General features: G+C 43.2%; 3 protein-coding genes across 4 annotated transcripts in view; 1 reads left to right on the top strand and 2 right to left on the bottom strand.

The window, feature by feature from the left end:
- LOC139339980 (voltage-dependent calcium channel gamma-2 subunit-like) overlaps window positions 1-18,850 on the bottom strand; it is a 366,973-nt gene that overhangs the window by 90,987 nt on the left and 257,136 nt on the right. The gene's annotated exons all lie outside the window — the stretch shown is intronic.
- Window positions 180-3,150, bottom strand: rps19bp1 (ribosomal protein S19 binding protein 1). The gene is made up of 5 exons (XM_070985431.1): window positions 3,115-3,150; window positions 2,312-2,582; window positions 1,843-2,022; window positions 1,326-1,423; window positions 180-1,010 (listed from the first exon to the last, which is right to left on the bottom strand). The coding sequence occupies exons 2-5, from the start codon at window positions 2,364-2,366 to the stop codon at window positions 864-866; spliced, it is 480 nt and encodes a 159-aa protein (XP_070841532.1). The 5' UTR covers window positions 2,367-2,582; window positions 3,115-3,150; the 3' UTR covers window positions 180-863.
- Window positions 3,768-8,556, top strand: LOC139346038 (3-mercaptopyruvate sulfurtransferase-like). The gene is made up of 2 exons (XM_070984946.1): window positions 3,768-4,375; window positions 7,381-8,556. The coding sequence occupies exons 1-2, from the start codon at window positions 3,796-3,798 to the stop codon at window positions 7,677-7,679; spliced, it is 879 nt and encodes a 292-aa protein (XP_070841047.1). The 5' UTR covers window positions 3,768-3,795; the 3' UTR covers window positions 7,680-8,556.

The raw sequence follows: 18,850 nt of genomic DNA, 5'->3' as shown, positions 1-18,850 counted from the left end.
TAAAAGCTCTGCTGTGGTTGGAATGAAAGTAATTCTCTGGAGTCAAATCCGCCCTGCAGACGACAAAGCGAACGGCCACACGGCACGCAGAGGCTCGTCCTGACATCACATGATAACTGTCGACTATTCCAAAGCCAAACGGCAGCGAAGGGCAATTAAACCATTTTACCACATGTTGATTTAATAGTTAAACCTGTTATTCTGGAAAGAGTGGCGTAAGCTGAGACCATGGCTGAACTCACACAAAGTCACCCACGATAAAATGAAGTGGTGCATGTAGATTTATTGCTGTTACACCCAGAATGAAACCAACAAAGTCAGCCTGTGATCCTCGGTACTGAAAATGTTTCTGCTCATTCAGTCAGTTTTAGTACAAACTGGACGATCCTGATTGGACTCGTGACTGGATGACAACAACAGCGCAACATAAAAAACATCAGTGAATTATGATTGTGGAGAAGCTCTTTAATGATTTCAAGTTTTAAGAGTTGACTGTCTGAATCTCTCCTCGTGACTCACATGAGGTGGAATATGAAGCACATTTCACTGCAGCGGCAGGGACAGACCATCTGAACGCGCTGCCCTTCCTCTCATTCAATAACTAGTGACTAATGAGGAGTTATGAGCCGTCTTCAGATGAGAAGTTTTTACATGTTTGATAATGAAGCATCACATTGTGGAGCGACACTCTCTCTCAGGAAAAACAGTGTTGTTCAGACGTTCCCTGAACGCCACAGCGTCAGAAAGACGTGAAGTGGAACCAACTTCCAGTACAAAATCTGGTCCAGAAATCCACTTTGATCCACAGAGCGCCGGCCTGGCCTTTGCACTGTGGCTGCAGCGTCTTTGCGCTTTGGTGCGCTTCATTGCTTCTCGACGATCCTGCCAAAGTATTCCTTCTGGAACTGCTGGAACTCCTTCTCTGTGAACAAAGACTCCGGCTCCTTGCTCTTCTTGGTGGGTCGGTCTGGGCGATTCCTGGACTGTCTCCCGGAATTGTGGTTCAGGATCTGAGTGAGAGAGCGAGCAAGTCAACACTGTAAGCTCAGGAAAGAAAAGCCAGCTGAGCAAAGAATTAGAATAACGAATCACAAATGAATTATCGTGTTTCTGTAGTTTAATTTTTGACCCATTTTTCCTGATTGGTTAGGAAAAAATTCTGATTTCTGTGGGAAATGGTGAGATCCTTCTTCAAGTGTACTAAACAGCTTGATAAAAACGGCATTACGTTATAAGCAAAGCACTGCAACTGGACGTGAAGTATTGTATAGGGTCATAAATACTGATGACAACTGCCACCGGGGAGCGATCTCCACCTTTCTTACCTTCAGAGTGTCAGGATTTGCTGCTTTATAGCCCGTTTCCATGAAGTACTTGAGGTTGGCGCTCATGTGGCTCTTCCCCTGCTTCTTCCTGAACTCCTCTACAATGAACACCAAAGATTAGAGCAAGACTATTAACACTGCTGGGATAAAAAGCAGTCAGCTTCCAGCAGTCTTTGACTTTCCTCTTGTGCACTGTAAACATTTCTCGTGCACATGAAAGAGGTGGTGACTGGGGGTGATGTACAGTCCACATTTTGTTGCACTCCTGATAGTAACTGTATGACAGAGGCATCTGGTGGTTCTGATGTACACAGAGTAAGATCAGAGCAAACCTGCCAAAGTCAGTCAGTTCTGATGTTGTTTTAATGCAGATCCACTCTAAAATGACCACCCCTGCTCAGTTCCAATGATTGTGCACACTATGTTCAATACCCACATCTATGTTAACCTGTACAAAATGCAGTGCACATTGCTGAAATAACACCCGTGCATTCTGCTTCAGATGGTGCCGACTCACCCACTGCAGACTTGATCCTCTTGTCTTTGACTGTGGCTTTGCTCTTGCCGGGACCCTGGCGGCCCTGCAGCCGCCTCACCTGCTTGGTGACTCCCTGCCGCTTTGTGCTCACCAGCTTCATCACCGTGGCCGAGCTGGGCGTCTGCTGCTGCGGCTTCCTCTTCGTCTTTTTACTGGCATCTGGCAGGGTGCACAGGGCAGAGACAAAGGCAGCAAAACAACCACAATGAGAGACAAGTCCTGCCCTCATAAAGCACACTGCACATTAAGTAACCAGCGTCCTATTTTACGACAACAGCAGTGATGGGATGTAGTTAACTACGCCTGTTATCACCGCACTGTGACGATGAAACAACACTCACAGTCACAAACACTGGTCGGGCTGACAGAAGCCGCTGATGTTCAAGCTAATGTTAGCATTAGCTAACTAGCCGTTAGCTGTAGTTTAGCTAGCAGGAGGCAGACTGACCTTCCATGTCATCGCTCAGCAGCTCCAGTCCTCTCCTGATCAACGACGCCGACATGGTGATTTAATAATGTGAGGCTTGGTTGAACTGACTACAAGCTTACATCGATGAAAACTTCGACTGCGAACAGCAACGTGCGGGTCTATCAACATCCGGTGAGCCACTCCAGTGCACCACTTCAAAGCAACCGGGCGGAAAACAGTCGAAGATGCATAAAGTTCCTACATGGCAACTTGTAGCTCTTACGCCTTGTCTGCTATGTTTTAATTACGACTACTACTACTACTACTACTGCTGCTACTACTACTACTGCTGCTGCTGCTACTACTACTACTACTGCTGCTACTACTACTACTACTACTGCTACTACTACTACTGCTGCTACTACTACTACTGCTGCTGCTACTACTACTACTACTACTGCTGCTACTACTACTACTACTACTACTACTGCTACTGCTGTTACTACTACTACTATTACTACTACTACTACTACTACTACTACTACTACTACTACTACTGCTACTACTACTACTACTACTACTGCTACTACTACTACTACTGCTACTGCTGCTACTACTACTACTACTACTACTACTGCTACTGCTGTTACTACTACTACTATTACTACTACTACTACTACTACTACTACTACTACTACTACTACTACTACTACTGCTACTACTACTACTACTGCTGCTGCTGCTACTACTGCTACTACTACTACTACTACTACTACTACTACTTGTCAAGTCAGGTCAAGTCAACTGTATTGTCAGTGCTGCTATATGCACAGGACATGCACAGACTTGAAATACTACTACAAACAGAACAAACGTCTTTATATACATAAGGAGCCTCCACACCAGAATATGTACAGAAGAAAAAAAAATTGTAGTTTTAAGGAGAAAATAATGGTTTTATGTGTCGTAAGAAATGAGTGAGATTAGTCTAACACAGGTTGAGGCAGGGCGCCAAATTAGAGAGGCATGAGAATAAAACTGTTCACACTATTATCTTATAGTTTAGTATAGTTTTTGGAGCAGGTGTAACCAATGAGGAGAGGACTGCAAAGCCTGAATAATTCCCTTTCAAATACTGAAGATGACATCAGGAGCTAATTGCTGGGCTGGGAATAATTCAGATATCTGTTGGGCTACAATTAAATGTGCCATAGGATGCAGCGAGCAGCAGGCACTGTTACCAGCCTACAGAACACTACAGACAAACATATGAATGAGTTTAAATACCCACACAGAGTGTCCTAGTTGCTCCTTACAAAGTAATCACATTACTGTAAATAGTCACCGCCTCCATTCACCTCCAGCTGCTGCTCAGGAGAGTGAGGCCGGGTCTCTCTCTCTCTCTCTCTCTCTCTCTCTCTCTCTCTCTCTCTCTCTCTCTCTCTCTCTCTCTCTCTCTCTCTCTCTCTACCTTTGGCTGATGACAGTTAACTCTGCAGCCTGTCTGCTTCCCAGAGTTAACCATGACACTTCAAGTGAGAGCTGTGCTCACCACCAAATGGCTTGCGGAGGCTATGAAGGTCCAGGGGAAAGTGCGCATCCTGGACGCGTCCTGGTATTTACCCAAACTGCGGCGCAACGCCAAGAGCGAGTTCAAGAAGCGGCACATCCCGGGCGCAGCTTTCTTTGACATAGACCAGTGTTGCGATAAAACCTCTCCTCTGGACCACATGCTGCCGTCAGAGGACTTCTTTGCAGATTATGTCGGAAATTTGGGAATAAAGAACGACACGCACGTCGTGGTGTACGACGGCAGCGAGTTCGGCGCGTTCTCTGCGCCCCGTGTGTGGTGGATGTTCCGGGTGTTCGGCCACAGCGCGGTGTCGCTGCTCAACGGGGGGCTCAGGAACTGGGAGCTGGAGGGGCGGCCGATGGGTGACCAGTACATCAGACCGACACCGACCGAGTTTAAGACCTCCCTGAAGCGCTCCTGGGTCAAGACCTACGAGGACGTCCTGGATAACCTGGACACCAAAGCGTTCCAGGTGGTGGACGCCAGGCCCGCAAGGAGGTTCAAAGGAGTGGACCCGGAACCCAGAGACAGTGAGTAGTCTGCAGGCAGGTCCGTGTGATGAAGACGTGCTGTGTTCAGGCGTCTTGCTGCTGCAGCAGAGGTGCACAATCACATTCAGCTTTACTGCTCACGTATGTGTTCTTATGCAAGGAGTCTGCACTCCAAAAAGAAAAGACAAAAGAAAAAGGAAACACTGGCGCAACTTAAAACATAAAATAAAGGTAAGGTGACGGTTTGCATGGATCTTTGTAACTCCAACTCAGCCAGTTCATTTTTACTCTTATACAGACTCATTTAGTTTAACGCAGCCAACATGACTCACCAGCCCTGTCAATCATTTCTCAGAGTGACTCTGGTTTTTCTTTGATCTCAAAGTTACCCACAGTTTCAAAAATAATTTTCAAATAGACAAAAATACACAAATAAAAACAAGGACAACAAAGCTGAACAAACATAATCATAGAATGAAACAAATGCGCAAAAATATGTGTACAACAAATCTGCATAAAAAGCAACAACATGCACCATCTATGTAATATCTCTGTACATACATGTCTATTTATTGACTATGATAAATATAGATTTGAATTATGGATACACAGGGAGATCATTTAGGTAGTAGATGACAACTTAGGTTGGCTTTCATCTTTTCTGACAGCAGCAGGTCATAAGATAATAAAAGAATTTCAGATGAGCCGTGTTTCCTCAGGCTGGGACCCAGAGTGACGGTGGCTCTGTCCTCCGGATCTGGAGGGACAAACCACTGATGATGATGATGCTGATGATTAAGACGTTTGGGTTGAGGTTTGACACACAGTCGTGGTACGACTTCCAGGAAAAACATGTAAGCTGAATTTTCCTTAAAGTAAAGGTTGACTGTGATGAGTCATGCATATAACATGCAGCATTCGCTCACTCAGACTCAGAGTCACAGTCATTTTGGTAAAAACCTTTTGAAACTGTTAACTAATGCAGAGAGGTGAGTATGACACAAATTATTCATTATATGTTGAAATATGGTGAATTTTTAATCTTGCCCATGTTTAACTAAAAATACCGTTAGCGGCTGCACAGAAGAGTGAGCCCAAAGCCTGATTGATAGCATTGATCAGATTCTGTGTCTGAGCCTCTGATGGGACACTGTTCAGTCATTGATCAGCTCTTCCTCTGGCCGTCAGTCATGTGACGCGCTGGCACGTCAGTCTGTTGGTTTTTGCTGAATTCCTGTGGATATTGATGGTAAATCAGTGTGATCTAAAGGTCCAGGTCACAGCTGCTACTGCTCGACAGCAATTCAAATGATGTTAATGAGGACGTTTGATGTTGTGACACGTGTGCGCTCAGCCACATACAACGATCAGTGTTCAGCTCAGTGATCTAACTGTTGCATAACTGTTCCAGTGATTCACTGATCAGTTGTTACCCGTGAAATTAATCACCAATTAGTCAGTTTTTGTGGAAAAAAAGCAAAAATAGGCTGATTCCAGCTTCTTAAATGTGAATATTTTCTGGTATGACAGTGAACTGAATGTCTTTGGGTTGTGGACTAAACAAGACATTCGAGGACGTCATCTTGAGCTCTGGGAAACACTGATCAACTTCTCACATTTTATAGTGCAAACAACTAATTGATTGAGAAAATAATCAACAGATTAATTGATGTTAACAGGAAAAAAAACACATCTGGATCAAAAAGTTTGTCAAATAACAGTTTTGAATCTTTGCCAAACATTTGACTTACTTAAAGCCTTTAGAGCCTGTTAACTAACACACGTTAAGATACAAATTAAAATCTCATTGCTATTGCAAACATTTGTAATATCCCCAAAACACATTTCACCTTGTATTTCTTTCCATGTACATTATACAGTAATTACATATTGTGACACAGGGACCACTGTGAACGCTTGATCACTGACACTTAAACACACACAAATTGGTCAGCACAGTAACTGGAAATCACAGTCATTGTGTCGTGGGGCGTCGCTGTGAACCTGACACCTGAATAAACACTCACAGTGCTGTGATTCCACGCTATCTATGGAAAACAGATGGGTTACATTAAAAAACAACCGAACAAACAGATATCACTATTGTGACCGTACGGCTTCAGCATGGACAGACATACAGGGGAAAGAAAACACGGTCCACTGAGTCCACGACGTCCGTGCACGCAGGCTTTTTGCAGTTTACTCTGGACAAACACACACACACACACACACACACACACACACACACACACACACACACACACACACACACACACAGCAGAAAGACAGTAGCCGGTCGAGTGAACGCTTTGTCTTTACAGACAGCAGTCAGTGTTCAGTGATAAGATGCCTATAGCTCGTGCCTTATCTTATTCCATACATTCCCACCCCGACCCACCCACCCAATCCTCACGTGTCTGCATCCATACTGGCGAAATGGTTTGTGTCCACGTTCTCTTGCTGTAGCTCAGACTCGACGCCCCTCTGCCATGTTTGTCTGCTTCGGACTCGTGTCTCTGATCACAGTGAAGCTCTGCTAACCTTATCTGCTCTGTGTTATCCCTTTCCACTGGTGAAATAATGCTGAGTAGCTGATAGTAGGGTGCAGCTGGAGTGATGTAACACTTCTTGTGCCCTCTGACCTCTTAGTCTGTTTCATGCCTGCATCACTCACAGCTGCAAGATGTGTTTGAGAAACTCCCTAGAAACTCCGGGGAGTGGACAAACAAACACGCCAATTCCATAAAACTGGCTGTTTTGGGGTCGGCTGCAGCTATCCTGGCTTTTTGTGCCACCTGACACTCAAAGGTAGAAAAAGCACGCCTTATGTCTGACTCCAGAGAAAGGTGGCAAGCTGTGACCTGAAACCATCTGAAGTAATTGGCTGGAAATGTTTTGACGTCGAACCAAACGGAGCAGGATGAGCTTCTTCAGAACGCCGCGTGGTGCAGAGCTTTTGTCACTCGAGAAGCGGTCTAAACCATAAAACGGCCTTTCCGTCCTCGTCTCTCACTGTCTTTCTGTCCTCTCTCTCTGACTGGCAGACACAGAGCCCGGCCACATCCCCGGCTCCATCAGCATGCCCTTCCACTCCTTCCTGTCCCAGTCGGGTCACTTCCTGCCCAAGGAGCAACTCCAGGCTCTGTTCGCCCGGGCTGGCGTCGACCTCAGCCGCCCAATTTGCGTCTTGTGTGGCTCGGCCGTGACAGCGTGTCACGTGGCGCTGGCGGCCCACGAATGCGGGCATCCTGGGGTGTCGGTGTATGACGGCGGGTGGTCGGAGTGGTACACCCGCGCCGTGCCTGAACTCATCATATCTGACGGACGGGGGAAACATTTGTGAGCCGTGGTCGAGGAGGTGAAAACTGGATCGGACTGGTACCTGATGACAAGAAAAGAAGGATGATGTTCTTTGCTTGTTTTTGTGTGCATACAGACTGGAGCCAGTGGAGAACATCTAGCCTGGAGCCACAGAGCACCTTTAAGTTGTACAGATTTTAACCTCATGTCTTGTTTGATTCATCGGTGCACAAAAACAAATGTAAAAACCACGAGTTGTGTTTGTCAGAGCCAGGCTAGCGGTTTCCCCCAGTCTTAATGCTAAGCTAAGCTAACAGCCTGCTGTCATATTTAGCGTACAGATATGAGAGTGGTATCGATCTTCTCATTTACAAAAAATGAATCAGGAGATGTGTTAAACTGTTCCTTCAACACTGAAGGAAAACAGTGCAGAGTTAAATCATCAGGGCTGTTTCTGTCATTCGGGATGACTTGACTAAAGCAATATGCCAACACTAAACTTGACTTTTTAATCAGTTTTGAAGCTAGAAAATGTTTGTTTACAGCTGCAGAGCTCATGTTGGAATAAAACAGAGCTGCACTTTGAATCACAGTGAGTCTGTTGAATCGTCATGCTCCTCATGAAGCATGCTGTATGTGACTTCTGACAGTTTCATCTCACACACACACACACGCACGCACGCACGCACGCACACACACACACACACACACACACACACACACACACACACACACACACACACACACACACACACACACACACACACACACACACACCACCATAATTCACCTAACTCTGACCTTAACCTTAACCCAAGTCTTCACTCTGAGATGTTTCCGTTATGGGGATTTGTGTTTGTCAGTGTGGGAACAAACACTTTGAGTCTGATAAATGCTTGAAATAAAACAGAATAACAGCCAAGTTTTATTGCTTTGTAGATTATTTGTTTTCAGACTCGCCCAGATTTGATCCCACAACCTGCTCCACATCAATTTCAATGCAATCTTTCAAAGGCTCTTTATTTATTTTTGTCTTTGGCAACTTTTTTCAGACAGTCTTATAACAACAAATAATATTAGCCTACATTTTCTATTACTAATAACTCAACATGCTGGTTATCCACCGCTTCTAATTCACTTTACCTTCTGCCTTAAAATGATGGTGAATGGTGTCATCATGGAAATAGTCGTGCATTATGTTGAAACAATGAGCAACAGCACACGTATTAACACTTGGAGTTTTTGCTTTGTCATTTAAGAAAAGAGAAGCTGTAAATATAACGACTTAAAGTGACTTAAGCTGAAAATAAGTCACGGCTAATGTGGCCTGGAATAAAAGGGGAAGTGAACCCTGTAAAGTTCCTGCCTCTTTCTGTTTTGTTGGAAAGGTGTTTGCTGAGAACTACAGCTGAACGTCCTCTTCTACGGATGTTGTACGAATAATACAAAGAGGAGTCAGTCAAAGTCTTTTCCAGCTGGAGGGAGTGGTCGTCTCGGCCTGGCCTGAACTGGTGAGTGTGTCGATCTGATAAAGAAAATATTTCTGTTATCTCGCTGTGAACATGAGGTCCACTGGCACAGTGCTGGAGACAGATCGAGCCACGGGGGAAGAGCACTGCCAAAAATGCTTCGATTTAATGCCTTTTTTCTTAATCGAGCCATTTTTTGCAAACAATTTCAAGATTTTGAGACAGTACCATGTGTACTCTAATTAGAATTGTGTAACAATATGAGAACAAGATATGAAGGTCTTTCCATTTCCTAACAGCAAAATGGTTTAATGTCTGGATTTCAGCTGATGCGAACACACAGACACAGTTTCACATGAGGGCAGCACAGGTATCACTCCAGGCCTGTCCTCACCTGTGAGGTGTTAGTGTGTGGAAATTTTAAGGTTTGTAAAAATGCTGCCCGAGATGTGATGAAAAACCAATAATCGGTTCGATATTAATCATCCTCTGCTGGCCTGCCTGATGACCAAATGGTTTGCTAACTTTCTCAGTTTGAGAATAAGGTCATTTGTATTTGTGAATATGAATCAGGAAGTCGTGGAGTGTTTTAAACACTCATGAACAGATACTTGGATCATAAAGGATCAGTGTCTGCGGCTGCATGCAAACAGAGATGTGAGAGCTGCTGTTGACAGAGCAGAAGTTTCATTTGTGTCAGCTGGTTTCCAAAAAGTTCTCTCCACATGGAGAACTCAACGTGATTGGTCGATACTACTCAGACTACAAATGGACAGCAAATGAAAACCAGAAGGCTTCTGATATCAAAATTTTGACCCTTTCCCACAGATTCTGCATTCATATGCTGATTTCTGTTCATAGATGTTATATTTACAGTGTCTTTTTTGGAAGTACCACTGGGGGGCGCCAAGCCAAAACAAATGTAATCGTATACACCATTAGGACAAACGAGAGGTCCAAGCAGAACCTTCTATTAACCACTTAAACCTTTAAAATTAGCATTCAGACAAAAACGTGCATGGAGTAGAACAACATCACCTGTTGAACAAAGTGAAGTCCTAAGTGTTCCAACCTGCACCTGAGTCTGACCTCGGCTTAATTATTGATCGCTAATCACTGAAATTAAGCCCACAGTGGTTCACAGGGCGACTTTAAAACAGCTTGGACAAAAAGAAAAAGCAAAAACAGACAACAGGAAATAGAATTTCGTAAGAGTTATGACAACCCTAAAACAAAAATCAATAACATGCAAAGACTTAAACTTAAGGCAACAAATGACGGGCACCTTGAATAAAGACATATCTTGAGGTTTAATGATCACAGCAACAAGCCATGTGCACTCTCTTGGCTGAGAAATAGTCCTGCACATGCACAGCATGTAGTTTTTACAGTTTTTTTGTACAGATTAATCAAACCGGATGTAACTTGTCAATTAGGACCAGTTTAGAGGCGCTGTGGGCAGATTTTAGCCAGAGACAGACAGGCTGTGTCCAGTCTTTATGCTAAGGTCGGCTAACCATCTGTTAGCTTCATATCGATCATATGAATATGTGAGTTAAATCAATCTGATCAAGCTCTTGGCAGGAAAACAAAGTAAGGAAAAGCAGACATGAAATGAAGGGTCCTTGAGTTTGTGTTAAGCTGCGTTAGGGATTTGGGCTGTTTTTAGGGTTGTTAAAGGGCATCTTAAGGTCTATCTTGGGAAAGCATACACAAGTTACTTCTCACAATGACATTTTTAAGAGTCAGCAATGAACCAAACCCCAGTTTCTACTGCGCCTAAAGTGTTAAACAGCAATAACAATTAAAAAAAAAAAAAGGAATAGAAAGTAAGAAGCAGGCCAACAAAAAAAGAGACCCTAAAAGGGATTTCCACCCTGTTGTTTCACACTTGTTCTTGAAACATGGATAGCATATCACAAAGATCACGCTGTGAGGGAAACCACGAACCACAGCCCCTTTTTTTTTCTTCACTCTGAAACCTTTCCAATGCGTCACTTTAGGTCTCGAGGCCACAGTGTAGTTTTTGAAGGGAAACAAAAGTTTTCAGTACACTGTGACGAGTCCACAGCCATGAACGCGACAGATCAATCCTTTTGAATGTACAAGGACCATCGCGAAAAGGGTCGCCACAGAAAGACTCTGGATTTGTAAGTTCTTGTATGAGTTTATTTTGGTCAGGAACTATTTTCTTGTACAGCTCTGACTTATTTTTCACTGTCATGAATGAATGAGTCTGTGACAGGAAATTATGCTCTAGCAGAAGTGGGTACGATGACGAAGAGGAAGATAAAGTGAGCTGTGTCTGTTCAGGTTGTATTTTTGGTGATAAGCGGTCTTACTGTAACGATGAAGATGATGACATTTGTCATCATGATGATGACAGCAGGACCTTTCTGGGAACCTTTGATTTTTAACCTTTTTTTCAATGTGAGACATGAGTTCGTAAAATGATGATGTTTGAGAAGATAATTTGAACTGAAGGTCCTCTTTCCTCGAGCTTTCAGTGGCCACTTGTGGTCCATTATGAATTCTGTCAATAACAGCTGATCTTTGGTGTAGTCAAGTTTGTCATTGGTGAAAATTTTTAACCAAATCTTATAAAAGTCAATTCAGAGGGTGAGATATAGTCATGGCTGTGAGGAGTTTCATCCCAGGAACCATCTAAAACATTTGATGTTGTGTTTTTAAAGGTAGTTTGGCATGAAAATCTGTGTCTGCATCAAAGTAAGAACCAGGGATTATGAGGCTCACAGATAAACTGTGACATCCTGCCTTACATACACTCTTACCATGCCATAAAAATAGGGACGTGAACAAGGGAGAGAAAAAGAGAGGCAGGTATGTGGGTGAACGAGACTTTGCTACGTGGGAAGGTGAAAGGAGGTGAAGAAAGTGAGAGACGGCAGGTTAAGCTGTGGGTGTGAGGAGAGAGAGACTCTGCACGGGTGTTTAAAAAGCCATATCAGTGTGCTCTTCTGGATAAACAGGAGTCTACAGCCACGCCAGCGGCTCTGTGAGGCTGTGCTTTGAGCTAAATGCTAATGTTGCCAACCAGTACCAATCAAGTACTGGACAAATTCTGACCAGATGCTGGCGGTGGAGGAAAAGCCAGGACATCAAAGTCATTAGATTTAATCCAGGACCAGAGAAAAATGTAGTGAAATACATCTTCTAAAGGATGAATTGTTTGTAATCCAGTCCAGTAAATGTTGAACAATAACCTGACAAACCCACACACTTATTCTACTCATCAGCCATGACGCTGCTGCTGTTTCAGGTTGTACTCCTACATGCTACATGCTGCTGCTGCAAGTTCATTTCTCACACCGTCACCCCACACCTCCAGCCATGCCTTTATAACCAAACCAACGATGGCATTTTTGTGTACACCATATTTTACACTTGTACACCAATGATTGCACCTCCAGCCACATTTTCATCATGCTGCTCAAGTTTGCTGATGATGCATCATCAAGGATTATACCCTTAAGGTCAATGTCTGGAAGACATTGCAGATGGTCATGGAGACACCCGCATTCACGTCCCCTATTACTCAACAGCAACACAGCTGTAAAGGTGCTGGAGTCTGTTAAGTTTCTGGGCACCACAATCACCATCAGTGACCTGAAACCGTCATCGAGCGAGCTCATCAGAGGACGTTCTTCCTCAGCCTGCTCCAAAAGATGAACATCTCCCCAAAAGTTAGCACCCAGTTCTACAGAGCCACTCTCGGACTCTCTCTCAGATATGTTCGCTGGTGTTCGCTGGTGTTCTGCATGATGCCAGGGCCAGGCAGCAGACAGGAGGGCAGCGGTAGATCCATCAAATCCGGCTCACTGCCTCTTCAAGCTTCCCAACAGCCGCAGGTTTGGCTCCATCAGGACCAAGACCGCCAAACACCTGAACATCCTGACTCCTTCCCTCAAGCCATGACCGCCTACGCATCATGTCCTCATTGATACTGATATGACACAGTGAGGGTCCTCTTCAGTTGGAGGCCTGATTTGACCGTGGCGTTACCTTCAGATACAAGACAAATGTTTTTTCAGGCTGGTTTTGCTGGTTTATTTTCTGCCTGTCAGTATGACAGCTGTTAGAAGCTGTGGCCTGAGCAGCCTTTCCATCAGTATCAGTTTAACAAATCATGAAAGGAAGACGATTCTTGCTGGGTAGTATTTTTTTTTTATTATTATTTGAAACAACAGTAGCTTTCTGGGAAGAGAAGGGGTTTAGGAAGTGGTTTTCTGTGTGTGTGTAGTTTGTGGCCATTTACGTGCTTGTTTCTATGTGAAACAGAGAAAGAAAAGGATGACAGAAAGAGAGCGAGAGAGAGAGTCAGCTCTTTCATTTCAGTTGGAGTAGATTAGGGGAAGTCCAAATGTCAGAAGAAGACCGATATCAACGAAAAAGCATCTCGGTGAAAGCGGTTAGAAAGAGGTTGACTGTCAAGTGGCTGACAGAGTGAGACTAGAAAGGGTAGTTGATTTGAGAGTGTGATTCAAAGCGTTTCCCCGCTGAGGCCTTTCCCACTATCAGCTGCCGATCATGAAATGTGCAGACTCAAATCTCCAGTGTTCACTTGGGAAATGCTGGAAAAGTACAGACCCTCAGCAGGGGAAGTTGGTGGACTGTACAGCATGACTTCAAATCTCATGACACCAAGCTTGATTTGGTCACATTAAAGAGGGCTTGTAGCAGCTGCACAGCAGCAGAGAGATTACACGTTGCGTGTAAAAGCTTTATCTTTGGATTGGCATCATCTTCTGAACTCTTTCCCATCAGCATTAAAAGACACAGACAGTCACAATTGCACAGACTGAGAGGAAGATTTTATTAAGTGAGGGTCCACACAGTGATTTCAAATGACACTGTGGAAAATACTCATTTCTGAAACTTCAAGCAAAGCTCTGGTCAGCAGTTTAACCACTGTTATGCACTGGTTCATACGGTGCCTTAACCTGGGATTAACCATGCAAACAATACTGCTGCTTGATGCTTTATCAGGTAATAACTGACCTGAAGCTGTCAGTTAAACCGACAACAGACTCTAAAAAATAGATCATCTTTCTTTCTTAATGTATCCTCACATTTGGTTGTGATTGCTGTGGTTGCACCACACGTATTTCCAGTTGATACCATGAGTGCCATCTCATCACATGAAGTCTGATATCATTAAAGCAGAGTTAATCCTGCTTGTCCTCTGTGGGACAAAAAGACACCGCAAGCTCCGTCCATCATTCCCTTTGATCCTTGCCAACAAGTGGAGCTTCCCCCCAGTTTATCTCGGCCAGCTTGTCTGAAAGTATCCGTCTAAATGCCGCCTTCGCGATGTGGCCCGGCCATGATAAAGTGGCCTCTGGCTTATTTTGGTGATGATATTTTTGCTTTTTCTGTACAGTCTCAGGCTTTGATCTTGTTAGGCCATTAGATGCCACACCGCCTTCTCAAGCAGTCATGTCTCAACCCTTTTCATATCAGCTTTGGTATCCAGAGGCGTAGTGTATAACAGGATGGGACGTCCTGTAAACATATACAGACGTAGAAAGTTTGTGATTGATACCAGTTTTAAGCCTTTTGAGTCTTGCAAGCAGCAGCTGTTAGTGGTATACAATGCAGTGGTATACTGTGACTTTAAGAGGATAAAGAGGTCACATCAGCTTCCTTTTCTCACCTTTTAAAAGTGAGTAACAAGTTTTTTTTTAAACAAATCTAAAAAACCCCTCACACCTTACGCATCTTCCTGATTGCAGAATTTATTTAGTTTGCCTCCTATAAAGCATTTAATTGCGAGGGCACACTTCAGCTTTTTGACTGACGATAAGTTAACAATGATGATTGCAGAGAACATGAGCTGCGATCTGATTACTGCCATTTTAAGAAAAGGAAGTGTTGTTAGCAGGAAGTGCACCTGTCAGAATAATGGAACATCTGAGTTCTCCGAAACACTTTGACCTTTAATAAACCACAAAAACAGTTGACCGTGGTGTCAGCAAGAACTCTTCCCCTGCTCCTGGAAACCAAAAAAGAAACGTGTACATAAAAATGTTGTGTGTGCACTGCAGAAAAGAAAGTGTTTCTTTGAGAGAAAGGTACTCTTACCAACATAAAAGGTTTAAAAATCCATTAGAAAAACATTTTTCTGTTACTGCACCAGAGAGAAAGTTTTTGTATTTGGGGCTGTGGGTGTTTGTGTGCAGCGGGCTGTAATAACCACATAACACACACACACACACACACACACACACACACACACACACACACACACACACACACACACACACACACACACACACACACACTCTTGTATTTTTCATCCTGTTTTTGACTGAATTGAAATGTCAGTGTGTTCACATGCAGAAGCAGCAGCAGTTCAACATGTATCGATTGAATGTTCGCCACAAAGAGCAAACATGGAAAAACGAGAAGAAACACGCATCAAATCTGAGATATTAAACACTGTGCGTGTGTGTGTGTGTGTGTGTGTGTGTGTGTGTGTGTGTGCACAGTGTAAATGCATACAATATAGTGGGGAAATGAAGGCTGCAGGGAAGTAAAGTGAGGTAAACAATTAACCTGTACAGGTGTTAAAAACTGCAGCATTAACTCTGAAGGAGCCTGAATCTGCTCGTGTTGGGTGTTTTTTGCTCTATTGCAACTGAAATCCTGCATCAGCTTCTATTAATAGGAACAGGTGCACAACAGGTATTGCCATTAGCATAAGCCCTTATTTTTCAGTTGGGGGAAAAGACCAGAGGAAACTGCTCAGAGGTGTGAAAGTTCGCCATGAGCTCAATTTCCACACCTTTCATGTTTGAAGTGTAAGTCGGGAGCGGGGGTGGATCCAACTGAGAGAAGACTCAACCGATCTTGATTTGTGATTACATTTCTTAGTACTGACCTTCAGAGAGAGCAGATGCTATCTTTTGTCTTTCCTCTTTACTGGGTGGCAGTTTGCCCAATAGAGGAAAACCTTCATTTGTCTGGTGTTTTTTCATAGGCTGTCAAACGGAATGAAAGCAGCATTTTGCAGCAGATCCTGAGCAGCTTCACCAACAGGTAAGAGCCTGAAGTCTGTATTTCATGCTCATTTCTATGACTAAGTCTGCTAATGTCCAAGAGGTGGCATATGACACACTGTTAGGAGTCATCTGCTTAAATTATGGGGTATTTTCCCATTTTTTTATGGGACGCTGGTGTGATGACTGCATGTCTATAAAGCTGATTATCGAACATATTTGCCAAAGGTTGTTGCAGAGCTGAAGACTCAGATCTAATCAAACAGGATATGGTTTATTAACAGATTATTCGTGTATCAGCTGCTGTGACTGGCACCACTCATTTACATGCCTAAAGATAGTTTCAAATAGCATACAAGTCCAGTTTAGCTTATTTAACACTATGAAAGAGCCATTAAGTCATTAAGACAACAAATATGTCAAGAATGATGCAGTTAAGTCCAAGATGCATTTCCGTTGACTGGCTTGTCAGCAGTTGCATCAGGTCAAAGTTGTGGTGAAGCAGTGAGTGTTGATACTTAGTTCATGCTTTGGCAGCATTTAATGCCACAAATTAACCCCAAAAGTCATTTGAAAATGTCCAACTTTGGCATCCCCCAGTGATCACATCACCCAAACAATTCGTATGCTATCGTCACCTTATGTGAAAAAATGGTATAATCACATCAACTGCACATGAAGTAATTGATTGATTGATTGATTGATTGAGTGTAATTTCGGCCTTTTCTCATGGCATTTGTGACAGTCATTACATAGGCAGTCATAGGTGTGCCTGCAGCAGACGAGCTCTCACACTGTGCAGATTTATCATGCCTACATCTTTCACTTTATTGTTTGATTTGGAATAACTGCAAGTTGGACGTGTGTCTTGTGAAAACATGCTCATAGCAGGCACATTCGCCCAGCATGGCAGCAGCTTGACAGGTTGGCTTGAGCAGAAAATAAACTTGTCTTTCTCGACAGCTGCTTTGCGTTGTCATCTGAGGAGGAAAAACACAGTTCCACATCACATATTGCATTATCACTGTTTATTTATTTCTTCACTTTGCTAAATGAATGTGTCACACTCTGACAGGCGTTTTATCAGCCTGTGTGAGTGGAGCCAGAGCGAACAGGCACAGGCACAATCTGAAACATTTCTATTTTTGGTTCTGTTTTTCGATCACCTGTCGGCATCTCAACTGTTTCTGCCGCGTTTGCGGTCCGAGTACTTGCAGAAATAAACCCCACAAATAAGGAAGCAGAGATGCATACACGTTGTGATCCCTCTGCCACTTTCACTTCACCACAGCACACGATGAGAAGGAGAAAGTAGTGGTTTAAAACCCAGAACCCAGACAAACACAAACCCCACCCCACCTGGTCATCCAGCTTTGGACACCAACACCCGGTGGTTTGAGATCTCCCAAAGAAGAAGCCTGATGACAGAGTAAATGGAGAGAAATAAGAGAACCCATCTGCTGATTCTTCTTCTTGCTCTGCTTCATGTCTGCACCACCACAGAGGCAGATTGTCCCAGCCTCCCAGAAAAAGGTTTTTTTTTAAAAGATTTTTGATGATTTTTACTTTAATACTGTCTTACTTGAAAATGACACGGTTTCATCCTTTGCATTTCATCCCATCTGCACAGGTCTCACCTGCCAAACTGACTACAGTCGTATCATCACTTGTGTGTGGAACAGCACCTTTGTGTCTGACCGTGCAGACACTGCATGCACAATATACGCCAAAAGGGTGCATGAGTAAGGGCAGCAGTTACAAAAATAAAGAAAAACTTGACAGATGTGTTGTAGAAGACTATATACAGTTATTAAATATACAAATAACATTAAGAGTGCAGCAATGTGAAAGTTACATGAAATTATTTTTACAGTGGAAATGGATACCAGAGCTCCTGTAACCTGGAGCCCGTTGACGTCTCCAGACCAGCGATACAGAAATGCTCCATGGACTTCAAGTACCATGGGAGGGTGAGTCCAAGAACTTACAATTTCTGTTACCTACTTCATCTAATGAAGTACTGTTATTTGTTCTAAAGTTTTCTGACACTTCTAGCGCATTTATATCTACATGTGAGGCTGTTAGCTGGAGCTTTTAATCAGAGCATCTTATGAGTTCAACTGTCCAGCAGATCATCACCTTTCCTACCAAACATGTATCATCATGTTCAAAGCCTCTATACTAAATGAAACCTTATTTTGTTTCTTATGAATGATTTTTAAATAGCAATTTTCTTTTTCTTTAAATCTCCCCAGTTTCAGACCAACCATGTGTTGACCATTAGTGTGAATTGTAACCCTGTGAAGCAAAGTTTGAACATTTCATACAAGCCGAGTTGTCACAGTGAGTACAATAAATATAATATAATATAATATAATATAATATAATATAATATAATATAATATAATATAATATAATATAATGTGAGCTGCCCATGACGACCCTGAAACAAACTATGTGTGTATGGTTTTGCAGTAAAGCTGAACCCTCCACCAAAACCAGAAATCAACTTTACCACCTTTTCCTGGTTCCCTCGAGTTAACAAGCCGAGAATCAACATTTTCCGCACTCAACTGCAATGGAAGCAACAGGACCAGTCATGGAGTGTGTGTATATATTTTGTGTCTATGCAAGTATGTGAATGTATAAATGAGTGTGCCTATGTTAGAGACGAGAGAGACCTTGAATGTTAAAGGATTTGTACAAACAATTCATGCCATGTGGTT

Source organism: Chaetodon trifascialis, chromosome 2 (assembly GCF_039877785.1).
Source record: "Chaetodon trifascialis isolate fChaTrf1 chromosome 2, fChaTrf1.hap1, whole genome shotgun sequence".
Classification (NCBI taxonomy): Eukaryota; Metazoa; Chordata; class Actinopteri; order Chaetodontiformes; family Chaetodontidae; genus Chaetodon; species Chaetodon trifascialis.
This window is presented reverse-complemented; position numbering and strand designations above follow the sequence as displayed.

Excerpts from the sequence above, each read along its gene's own strand:
- rps19bp1 (XM_070985431.1), bottom strand. The coding sequence starts at position 2,366 with ATGTCGGCGTCGTTGATCAGGAGAGGACTGGAGCTGCTGAGCGATGAC. Across the intron at positions 1,424-1,842 it reads GAGGATCAAGTCTGCAGTGG|AGGAGTTCAGGAAGAAGCAG; the intron begins GTGAGTCGGCAC and ends TGTTCATTGTAG. Across the intron at positions 1,011-1,325 it reads CAAATCCTGACACTCTGAAG|ATCCTGAACCACAATTCCGG; the intron begins GTAAGAAAGGTG and ends TCTCTCACTCAG.
- LOC139346038 (XM_070984946.1), top strand. The coding sequence starts at position 3,796 with ATGACACTTCAAGTGAGAGCTGTGCTCACCACCAAATGGCTTGCGGAG. Across the intron at positions 4,376-7,380 it reads GGACCCGGAACCCAGAGACA|ACACAGAGCCCGGCCACATC; the intron begins GTGAGTAGTCTG and ends TCTGACTGGCAG.